Below are 12,813 nucleotides of genomic sequence, written 5' to 3'. Positions count from 1 at the left end.
GTCATAATGCATCAGGACAAAGGTCACACCAGTACATATGGTAATTGATTAGTAGGAGAATCACAAACATCCATGCTTTTAGTAGGATTCAAACCTGCAGCCTCTTGGCTGGAGGACAGATATGCTAATCACTCAGCCAACCACAGCATTAGTATAGGCATTATAATTAAATACAGTAACTAAATATAGGCAAATATATTATGTTTACCGCAAACTTACACATACCTGATATATATACATGCTACATAATACATGCAATCTCAAAAAACAGAGCTTTAACAATTTGCTCTAATGAACAAGCTCTTAAACAAGAATTAAAAATGATTAGCAATACTTTTATTATAAATAATGGCTACAGCAAAAATACTATTAATAAAGTTCTACATAAAACTACATCAAAAAATAATATAGATTACAGTAAAACCATAGTTATCCCATACATTCAAGAAAAAAAAATTAATAGAATTCTACACTATTATAATCTTAATGCCACTTTTAAACCACCTTTAAAATTAAGAAACATATTCAACTCCTCTAAAGATTCCAACCCCCCCCCCATTGGCACACCCAGGAGTTTATTGAATTCATTGCACCTGTAACTTACCTTATATTGGAGAAACTCGACATACAATCCCTATCCGTAAAAAAGAACACAAGTGACACATTAAATATAGCAATTTTGGAGAAGCAGGCCTCTTGGATCACGCTCTTAACACCCTACATTAAATTGATTGGAAAAGCATTTGTTCTTTTACATCATACAAAAACTTGGTATGAACAGAAATTCAAAGCAGCATGTGAAATTTTGATTAACCACCCCAATTTTAGCAATAATTGTGGCATAACAATCCCAAAAAATTGGATGGCACACATTCAGCCCACTTAATTTTCCAGCAAACTCTAACTTCAGGACTCCAAGCAATTTTCAGCTTTTATTGCCCACTATCAATACTGACTAACTAAATTATATTATATTTATATATTTTTTTTTATGTGAACATGTTGTTCTCCAGCTTTAATTTAATTTTGTAAACTAATAATAATAATAATAGAGGACTAGCTTTGATGTAGTAAGGTAGTAAGGTTTTTTTCCTCTTTTAATCAGAAGCCAGGCCAATAGTTTTAATGGCTAATCTGTAACTTGAGCACACCATGTAGATTGTAGTGCTGCTTGTTTTTTTGTATATATGTGTATACTCCAGATGATGACCTTAATGTGAAGGTCAAAACGTCGAGTGTCGTTGTTTCCATAATTTTCATAATGTTTTTGAATCACCATGTAAGCATGAAGGAAAGGATAGGCAAATATACTAACTAGCGTCAAGAGTACAGTATTTTTAGGAAGTATAGACAAGGCAGAAGAGGATATTAGATAACGATTTTGTAGAAGGCCTTCTACAAAAGATAAACTGTCATCTTTATCTTTGGCTGGCGTTTGCCAAATACCATGTGAATGCGATGTTTCTTATTTTGGACAAACTGGCTGTTCTGTGGAAAAAAGAATTAAAGAACATCAATATTATATTGATTACAACAAACCTCAGAAGTCTGGTCTAGCACAACACAGTATTACCACTACCCATAATATCCAGTGAGATAAAGCTATTCTCCTTCATAGATGCAGGTTCAAATATGAACACCTCTTTAAAGGAAGTTGTGAAGCTATTTTACACCGACCGAATTTAAATCGAAATGATTGTCTCTCTCTCTCTCTCTCAGATCTGGGAGACTTTTATTTTATGTAATCATTAAAAAAAAAACAATTATCTTAAATATTAATTATTTATTAATTTCTTTCATTTCCTAGCTCGCAACAACATGTTTTAATAGGTGATCCACCGAATGTTCGTTACTTGTATTCCATTCCTATCTGTTTGTAACACTGAATATGTACTATTTTTAGTATGAAATATCTGTACTTTATTTATTAATTAAAAGTTATTACTGTGGACTTATGTGTTCTTTAATAATAATATTTAATGTGTCGTTTATGTTCTTTTTGTCTGATAGGAATTGCGCATCCTGTTTCTCCTATATATGGTATGTTACAGGTGCAATGAATACGGTATACTCCAGAGTGGGCCAGCAGGGGTAGTGGGTCTTTGGATGAGTTGAGTAAGCTTTTTAATTTTAATTTTGTAAAATCCATAATTTCGAAACTGAATGCTGATCACCATGTAACACTAAAGGAAAGGATAATAAGTGCCTATTTCACTAAAAGCTCCAGAGCTGGCTTTCACTGTATGAGGAAGAAGTATAATATAGCTGTTGCACAAACTGAATAAGAATTCAGCAACAGGGGCTCATGGAATATCAGCATCAGCACTAGAAGTGCTCAGATGAACTGGCTCTGCCATTCATTAGACTGTATAATTTGGGTCTCAGAACAGGTAAGATTCCACAGGAGTAGAAAGATTGTGATAATCCTATTGCACAAGTGTGGTGCAAAGACTGATGTGTTCAACTATCAACCTATCAGTATCTCTGGTGTGGTGGTGAAGATTCTGAAAGTTAGTAAGAGCTGGAATACAGAAATGGGTTGATAGAGAATCTACACTTTGCAATGAACAGCACGGGTTTAGTAAGAGAAAGTTATGTTTGAGCAATTTGCTCAGATATAATAATCTAATTGTTGAGATAGAGAAGAGGAATTGATACCAATGATATTTTTAAACTTTGCTAAGGCTTTTGACAGAATAAAGCATGAAAGACTGTTGTATAAAGTGGAGAATATGGGATTGATTTATAAAATATTAACATGGATAAGAGGACAGTTGACATAGATTACACTTGGATAAAGGATTAAACCAAGTATATAATTTCTTAGTATCTTTAATTTACAGATATCAAAAAGTGGTGAATGGGGTGTGCAAGTCTGTAAGATTTAAGCATATGACAGATGCAGAAGAGATTATTCAACTAATGAGTGCCCATTTTGCTACCAGTTACCAACCTGGTGTATAAGACAATGAGCTCACTGCTATCTCTCCAATGGATAAAGAAACTGAGGTGTATACGATGAAGGGGACTATAGCTGTTGCATAAACTGAATAAAAATTCAGCAACAGGGACTAATGAGATATTAGTATGGATGCTAAAAGAGAGTGTTCAGAAGAACTGGTTGTGACTTTCACTAGACTGTATAATTTGGTGCATGCAGGACATAAGTCCACAAGATTTAGGGTGACCAGCGGTGTAACACAGAGACCAGAGCTTGAGATCTCCTAACCACTTATTCAATCTTTTCAAATCTTCCCCAATGCCATTAATGTAATATCACATACAGGGTGGCCATAATTAAAAAAGGAGGTGTTCAGAGCACTGTAGTGAAAAATTTATTTTTCACTCGACTCTACCATACTCATGCAGGATGGAGCACCACCTCACATGGGATTGCCAGTACAGCGAATGTTAGGAAAACACTTCACAAACACAGAGTGATTAGTTGTGAGTTTCTCACAACATGGCCACATCATTCACATGATCTCAACCCGTGACTTTTGGTTGCGAGGCCTTCTGAAACATGTGGTGTATGAAGGACATGTTCCTGATTCAGCAACCTAGAAAGACAGAATAGCGCAGCACGTGACAAAAATCAATGCAGATCTGTTGCTTTCCACTGTAGAAAATTTCATTCGCACAATAAAGTTCTCAGAACCTCTAAAAGGAGGACATATTGAACCACATATGTAAGTTATACGAACACAAAAATTGATTTGTTGTCTCTTTTAGCCATTACTGTTTAATTAATCCCAAACCATGCACTTACAGCACCAAATTTCCACTGGTAGCAGAATTTTATACTATTTTTTATCTTCTGTAAATAAAACCTCCATGTTCAAGAGCATACTTAAACCTTTTGTTGAATTCTGTCCAATATGTTTTTCACTACAGGGCTCGGAACACCTCCTTTTTAATTATGGCGACCCTGTATATCAGCTGTATGCTGATGCAAAGACAGGCAGGAAAATCATGAATGTATCTAACATAGCACTTGCAGAATGAATTTGAATAGGCTGAAATTGTGGGCATGTGAAATTTTATTTTTATGTGGTTCCTAACCAAAATTTTTATTGGTTTTATACACCTTTTTTTTTTTTTTTTCTTTTTTTTGTATTTTTATTCATTAACTAGTCTAGAAGCTCTGTTCTGGAGACCAAATATGGAACTTATCCAACCCACTTCAGGCCTCCAATGCTGAAAGCAATACCAAAACATAAGCATAAGGAAGTAATTTTGCCTCTTTACAAGGGTTTGATACAATCTCATCTGAATTGCAATGCACAGATGTCCACTCCTGGTTTCCATTATGCAGATACAGCATAGTGAATGCAAAGGGAAGTGCTAAAGATGATATCAGGAATGAAAAATATAGATTCTGAGTATAGATTGTGGACTGCAGACTCTAGCAAACAGAAGAAAGTGGGATGATGTGACCGAGACCTGAAAGCATATAATACACCAGTAGATGGAATTTTTAATTTTATGGAGAGTATGGAAAAGAAGAGAGAGCATTCATGTAAGTTGAGAATAAATGCATTCAAGAAAAGGGTGAGAACTAAATTTTTTCCCTTACAGGGAAGTATGTGATTGGAATGGACTGCTTTCAGATGTAGTGAGTGCAGGTGTGGGTGATACAGGCCTCCCTCAACAAGTCCCTGGTAACAATAACAATAATAAAATACGGCAAGACTGATATCAGGCAATGATATCCAGCCACATCATACCAAATAATTACTGCACCTTGAAAAATTATAAAACATCGAGTTTGAAATAACTGAGAGGAGACCTCCACATAGCCTTTAAAGGAATGCGGAGAACCAACCAGGGCTTCTGACCTAATGTCCAATCCTCACCTTCTCGTGGTGCACCCTGTTGGGTATCTACTTTGATACTGAACGAACGAGGATGGGCTGGCAATTTGGGATTTAGCCGACCAAATTGTATTCTTATTGGTTAAACCAAAATAAAAAATGATGGTACAACATGACAAAATTTCATGCCGGCTGGGGCGTCGCCCGGTTAAACAAGGCCCCCGTTGTTTTCGCCAGGGAACCAGGGCGAACAGCGAAAAGTCAGCTACTGGAACAAATCTGAAAACAAACCCCAACTCAACATCACCAGAGTTAAAGATCGGTACTATCAACGTAAGAAGCCTGAATGGCAAAGAAATGGAGCTAGCTGAGGAATTAGATAAGTACCAGATCGACATAATAGGGGTGACTCAAAAACAAAAAAGACCAAAACTGGTGAGATCTTTCTGAGCAATAAATACAAAATGTTATATTCAGGCAATGACAATCAAGGAAAAGAAGGAGTAGCCATAGTATTCAACACAAAATACGAGGCTAATCTTCTTGAATGGCAGTCAGTCTCAAGTAGAGTAATGTGGGCAAATATGAGAATGGGGAACTGGACAATGAGACTTATTTGTGCCTATGGTCCCACAGAAGGTTCTACTAAGGTAGAAGGGGAGGAATTTTTTGAGGCTTTAGAAAAAGCAACTGACACAATGAAAAAGGAAAAGTTGGTCCTTGTTGGGGATCTAAATAGTAGAGTAGGAAATGATTGTGAGACATACAAAAATATTTTGGGAAAATTTGGAGAAAAGAACAAAGCTAATAATAATGGCAAATATCTGTTGGATTTCTGCTCAGGACATGGACTGGTTATTACTAACACCATGTTCCAACATAAAAATGTGCACAAATTCACATGGAGAGAAGAGGCTAGGAATAAGAAAAGTCTCATTGACTATGTTATTGTTGATAGTGATGTTTTCTCCCTGGTGCAGGACACCAGAGTGTACAGAGGATTTGAAATTGGAAGCGATCACTATTTAGTCTTGAGCAGGATAAAATTGAATTTCATATTGAAAAGAATAACATGTAAGAAAGTTTTAAAGCGAATAAAAGTTGAGCAGCTCTCAGATGTGAACTGTAGACTAAAATATACAAAGATTATTGAAGAAAAAATGAAAGAGTTTGAGAACAGGAACCAAACCTTGGAGATTCAGTGGCAAGTTCTGAAGAAAACACTGATTGATTCAGCCAGAGAGGGATGTGGTCAGGTTGTCTGCAAGGATAGAAAAATCAGAACTCCATGGTGGACACAGGAAGTTAAAGAGGCAGTGAAGGAAAAGAAGAAAGCATATCAAAAGTTCCTGGCAAATAAGTCAGCTTTTGCTCTTAGAGAATACAGAGACAAATGTAGGAAAGCGAAACATTGTGTAAAATTAGCTAAACAAAAGTAATTGGAGGACTTTGGCAAGAACATAGAAAATAAATATCAAGAAGGTGGTAAGATATTCTGGTTGTTGAAGAAGCTCAGAAATGGAGGAAAGAGTGTGTAAAAGGAATTAGATATGATTAAGGTGACATGAAAACAGGAGAAAAGATATCTTTGAAGTATGGAGTAATTACTTCGAAAAATTGCTAAATGGAACAAGCAGTGATGAAAGCACAGTGTTAAAACACACCAACCAGGCATGAAGTCAGGAATACATAGCCATATCTGAAGTAGAAAAAGCCATCAAAAGCCTGAAATGTGTAAAGGCAGCAGGAGTAGATGATATTCGACCAGAAATGCTCAAGTATGGAGGTATAAAAGTCTTACAGTGGCTGCACTGCATAGTTCAGAAGGCTTGAACAGAGGAATGAATTCCAGATGATTGGAGTGGAGCTCTCATAGTACCCATATATAAAAAGGGAAATAAACTGAATGTGAGAATTACAGAGGTATTTCTCCACTGAGTGTTCCTGGTAAGATATATATACAAGTATACTTGAGAAGCAGTTCAGAAGAATTGCGGAAGAGAAGCTTGGTGAAGAACATGCTGGATTCAGGTCAAATAGAGGCTGTCAGGATCAGATTTTCACTTAACAACAGATAGTTGACAAATAATGGGAATATAACAAAGATCTGCATTTAAGTTTTGTAGATCTGGAAAAGGCATTTGACAAGGTGCCAAGAGAGAAGCTATTCAATACGCTGCAGTTATATGGTGTCAATGGGGCATTATATCAAGCAATACTTTGTTTTTATTTGAGTTGTAAGTGAGCAGTTAGGATTTAAGGAAGTACAGGAAGGTGGTTTAATGTTAAATCTGGTGTCAGACAAGGATATTCATTATCCCCTCTATTATTAATTATGTATATTGGTCACACTATGAAGTAAAGTGGTATTAAACCTAATATCGTTATAGTTAAAATAGTTATCTATAACATGGTTGTAGAGTCCATAATCTGTGTAAAACAACTCCAACATAGCTGTAGAATAGGACGCCAAAATAGGACTTGAGATCTTTTGTCTGTTATAATTTGAATTGTTTCAATTACTCACTGTTACATGTAAACTATAAGATGCTGCTTTGTGCTCTGAAGATACAATATTATCTTTTGTATGTTATAGTGTCATTTATCATTGATTATCTGAGACCTGTTTGAAACCTTGACTATTGCCAATTTGTTTGGATAAACAGTTCATTGGTGTTTTATGTTGTTGAATAGAAAACATTACATGCTATAGAATATCTAGGACTGATAACAGGCCTGTGGTCATGTTGAAATTCTTGTGATTTCCAGTGGACCACATATTTTTTACATTAAGTGAGTTTGTAAGATATTGATTAAATGACAAGATACCTCTATTGTCAAAGGTGTAATGGAATCAGGCTGTTTATCAATGGGTGCATTGTGGTAGTATGTATTAGCTGGAATTACCATATTTCAAAACATGATGTGCAGGCTTATATTTTGCTAGATTTCAAACCAGATGATTCAAAGTAAAAATTACATGCAATCCAAATAAAATGTAAATAATTTTATTACATTTACATTTTACATTTACATGTAAAATGTAAATGTAAATTAACCAGTAATATGAATCTGCTGCAGTTTTGGACAAGACATCTAAAGCTAATGCTAATCACATTTAACTTTCTGGTAGCTTGAGTGATTTTTATCCTTACAAAATAGTTTCTAAGAGAAAAATATACCTCACTGCACCCCATGGCATTTGGACTTGGAATCCGAACCCAGATCTTTCCAAATGAAGGACATATGTCACTTTATCCCCTAATTACATTTATTATGGTAGCAGAATTAATCCATATGTTACTTGCAACTTATACAAAAGAAAAGTAACTGTATACAAATCCCAACAACTGCCAAGCAGCAAATATCAAGAAAAATTACAGCTATATTTAGGTAACAAAGATATAAGTAAGTGTCAAATAGTAATTTTGTTATCACTTGAAGGTCTGTAAAATGAAGTTCAGAGACTAACCTGCTTCTTTCAGTAAAAGAAAAGGGTGATAAAATTCCATTAAGTAGACAAAACATATAAATTATTAGATACCATTTATGCTTTTATTACAACTTTTATATGCAATTTTTGTGGTATTACTATAATGGCAGGATGCCAAATTGCAGGCAAATGAAGTCATAACTGTCATTTCCTAATGACTACTGACTTTTATGAGGATCTTATAAACCTGCTCTCTCTCTCTCTCTCTTACAATGTTTTGGATCTCTCTTCCAGTGATATAATTCCATGATAATTGATTTATTACACCATGTTTTAAGTCTTTCTCCTCTGAATCCATATATCCATATGTTTATACATATGAAGAAACATCCTCCAGGATAAGTTTCTGGCTATCACTTTCTTGTCTTCTTATATAATATATTAAGATAAAATTAAAATTCAAAGAAGCTATTCTTAGAAGGAGAATAGTGTCAATGTTTAGAGATGCTTGTTGGTTATCCTTTCCATGGAGCTCCAAAGCACTGTTCACCAAAACTACATCTCAATAACATTCATTTTCGTAGCCAGCAACTTGTAATACAAGTTGTTAGCTTAAATGTGAAAAAGGATCATCGAAAAAGGATGAAAAATGTTTAGAAATATCGCTTTCAGCATATGTAACTATTTTTAAATAGCTAACATTTTTAAGACCAAAAAAGCTTTGAATGATATCAGGAAATTATAATCTTTGCCATCTTGAAACGAATCCAAGTGAATGAACTTCAAGAAAGTACTAGAGGAAACAGGAAGTATTACAAAAGTATGTTGAATCATAGCTAAGAAATTTCAAAACTGACAGGAGCACTTTTGTGAAAATTCCAGACTTTGCAGTACTGTTAATAAGGATAAGATAAATTGGGAAAAATGAAGTCATCTGCAGGCTAAGTCTGAAAGGAGATTTAAAAAACAAAAAAAAAACCTAGTCAAGTTACATTACTAATTCAAACTTTAATAACTCAGTACAAATTAACAGAATCTGATCAATTCTCTTATGACACTAAGGATGGAATTTGAAAGATTGGTTTGCTCATGATCTTTTGTTTCTCTGCACTGCATTTTTTGTGATGTAGTAAATGCTGTGTGCATACAGTTTTTTCATATCCTGAAAATGCCAGTGAAATTATTAATGAAACTATAATTGGTTTAATGATATAATTTATTAATCTTTTACAGCTTTTTCACTAATAATAATAGTAGCTTTCTTCTTCATCAAAAAAATATGCATCTCCCTGAAAAACTACTGAGATGATTCTACTCTAAGGATCAACATGCATAACAATTCTGGAGGCCAGTTTTTTGTGATGCTATATGAAGATATTCCCAAGCAGTTCAAATCACTAAAAATCAGTAGGAACTTTTCTGACAGCTTGAAAAATTCATTGTAATGAAGCCTCAGTAATGAGATGAGTATTTTTGATTTACTGTCATTTGGTTAAAATTACTACTATATTGAGTAACTGATGTAAATTTAATTATACACACTAATTACACGTCACCTGCTGATTTCGCTCCACTTCTTTTCTTAAATCATCAGTCACTGCAATCTGAACAAGAGATCGAGCTCGTGTAGGAAAGTTCTGAGAAATATCTTGCATTATTCGTAGTGCTTCTTCAACTGGAGACGTTATTATTCTCTGGCCTGCTTGTAGACTAAGTTCTGTAGGATAAATGAAGCAGAAAATTAACAACTTAATGCATTGACTATTAATTTCATTATAAACCATATTCCCAGAATCATTCAGAAACATCTTGTGAAAATCTTTCATAAATCTCTTCCTTGCTGTTAATGATGCACTTTTGACAAGATTTAAGTAAGTTAAGTAACATTTAGCTTATCTGAATATTATTTAATAACTGACACTCGATGAATTCAGTCTTTATTATTTAAGCAATGTCAGGCTTGTAAACTATAATATAATCAAGAATAAGCAAAGATTGCATACAGTACACTATCTACCAATAATTATCTGGACACTTTAGCGATTCACAACTGATACCAGCAGGCGAACCCTAATATCGGGTATGTCAACCTTTGGCTTTGATCACCTCTTGCACCCTTTGAGAGAAGCTTTCCACCAATGTGTGGCAGATATCAGGTGGAATTTGTCTCCATTCCTCCATCAATGCAGCACTGAGTTCAGTGACAGTTGAGTACCTTACGAATAAATCTTTGTCATATGGCTATATCTTTGGTCATTTCTGCCATCTCTCTAAAGCTTGATAATTGTGACATTTCCTTCAATGATTGAAATCAAGTAATTTTGGTCTGCCTCTTGATCATCTTTCTCCAGTGATTCCATTCAATGCTACATTTGGTAATCACCAAAAGGATATTCTCTGGAGATGTCTAAACTACCTTATTTGATATTTAAGAATAAGATTCACGATTAATAAATGAGGCATGAAGTCTCTGGGGTGCTTAAGGATCAAAGCTGTATAAATGAGAGGAGACCTCCACATAGCCTTTCAAGGAATGCGGAGAACCAACTAGGGCTTCTGACCTAATGTCCAATCCTCACCTTCTCGTGGTGCACACTGTTGGGTATCTACTTGGATACTGAACGAACGAGGATGGGCTGGCAATTTGGGATTTAGCCGACCAAATTGTATTCTTATTGGTTAAACCAAAATAAAAAATGATGGTACAACATGACAAAATTTCATACCGGCTGGGGCGTTGCCTGGTTAAACAAGGCCCCCCGTTGTTTTCGCCAGGGAACCAGGGCGAACAGCGAAAAGTCAACTACTGGAACAAATCTGAAAACACACCCCAACTCAACATCACCAGAGTTAAAGATCAGTACTTAAGAAGCCTGAATGGCAAAGAAATGGAGCTAGCTGAGGAATTAGATAAGTACCAGATCAACATAATAGGGGTGACTGAAACAAAAAAGATAAAAATTGGTGAGATCTTTCTGAGCAATAAATACAAAATGTTATATTCTGGCAATGACAATCAAGGAAAAGAAGGAGTAGCCATAGTATTCAACACAAAATATGATGCTAATCTTCTTGAATAGCAGGCAGTCTCAAGTAGAGTAATGTGGGCAAATATGAGAATGGGGAACTGGACAATGAGACTTATTTATGCCTATGGTCCCACAGAAGGTTCTACTAAGGAAGAAGTGGAGGAATTTTTTGAGGCTCTAGAGAAAGCTACTGACACAATGAAAAAGGAAAAGTTTGTCTTTGTTGGGGATCTAAATAGCAGAGCAGGAAGTGATTATCACACACACACAAAAATGTTTTGGAAAAATTTGGAGAAAAGAGCAAAGCGAATAATAATGGCAAATATCTGTTGGATTTCTGCTCAGGACATGGACTGGTTATTACTAACACAATGTTCCAACATAAAAATGTGCACAAATTCATATGGAGAGAAGAGGCAAGGAATAAGAAAAGTCTCATTGACTATGTTATTGTTGATAGTGATGTTGTCTCCCTGGTGCAGGACACCAGAGTACACAGAGGATTTGAAATTGGAAGTGATCATTATTTAGTTTTGAGCAGGATAAAATTGAATTTCATATTGAAAAGAATACCATGTAAGAAAGTTTTAAAGCGAATAAAAGTTGAGCAGCTCTCAGACGTGAACTGTAGACTAAAATACACAAAGATTATTGAAGAAAAAATGAAAGAGTTTGAGAACAGGAATCAAACCCTGGAGATTCAGTGGAAAGCCTTGGAAAAAATCTCTGATTGATTCAGCTAGAGAGGCATGTGGTGAAGTTGTCTGCAAGGATAGAAAAATTAGAACTCCATGGTGGACACAGGAAGTTAAAGAGGCAGTGAATGAAAAGAAGAAAGCATATCAAAAGTTCCTGGCAAATAAGTCAGCTTGTGCTCTTAGAGAATATAGAGACAAATGCAAGAATGCTAAACACTGTGTAAAACTAGCTAAGCAAAAGTCATGGGAGGACTTTGGCAAGAATATAGAAAATAAATATCAAGAAGGTGGCAAAATATTCTGGAGGTTGTTGAAGAAGCTTAGCAATGGAGGAATGAGTGCTGTAAAAGGAGTTAGAGATGATAAAGGGGACATGAAAATGGGAGAAAAAGATATCCTTGAAGTATGGAGTAATTACTTTGAAAAACTGCTAAATGAAACAAACAGGGATGATAGCACAGTGGTAAAAACTATTGACCAGGTAGTCAGGAATACATATCCATACTTGAAGTAGAAAAAGCCATACAGTATCATATTCCTATCGACCCATTTTCCTGAATTTTACTTTTAACCACCACTCCAGAGATACTAATTGGTCTGTAATTTGTTACTTCTGTCTTGGAGACAGAAGTAACAAATATAATCAAACTGTATTACCCTCTTTTCACTCACTCCCTTGGAACCTTGCCAGAGCTCAGACTTAGATTAAACAAATTCGCCAGAAGCACTGCCAGTTCACTTGCATATTCTCGTAGCACATGAGCTGACATGCCATCAGGCCCATTGCTGTATTGACAATGATATTTTTCAATATACCGAGTACCTCCAGTTCATCTGCC

General features: G+C 35.3%; 1 protein-coding gene across 4 annotated transcripts in view; it reads right to left on the bottom strand.

Moving 5' to 3' along the window:
* Window positions 1–12,813, bottom strand: part of Uggt (UDP-glucose-glycoprotein glucosyltransferase) — an 835,069-nt gene that overhangs the window by 656,629 nt on the left and 165,627 nt on the right. For all 4 annotated transcript variants that reach the window (XM_090403047.1, XM_090403050.1, XM_090403049.1 and 1 more), the window contains exon 10: window positions 9,804–9,964. In XM_090403047.1, the coding sequence (XP_090259173.1) occupies window positions 9,804–9,964 (161 nt within the window). The remainder of the gene's footprint in view (window positions 1–9,803; window positions 9,965–12,813) is intronic.

This window comes from Typopeltis vanoorti, chromosome 13, assembly GCF_054136105.1.
Source record: "Typopeltis vanoorti isolate ZY-2024b chromosome 13, IOZ_Tvanoo_1.0, whole genome shotgun sequence".
Lineage (NCBI taxonomy): Eukaryota > Metazoa > Arthropoda > Arachnida > Uropygi > Thelyphonidae > Typopeltis > Typopeltis vanoorti.
The sequence above is the reverse complement of the archived record's forward strand: the minus strand, read 5'-3'. Positions and strand labels throughout refer to the sequence as shown.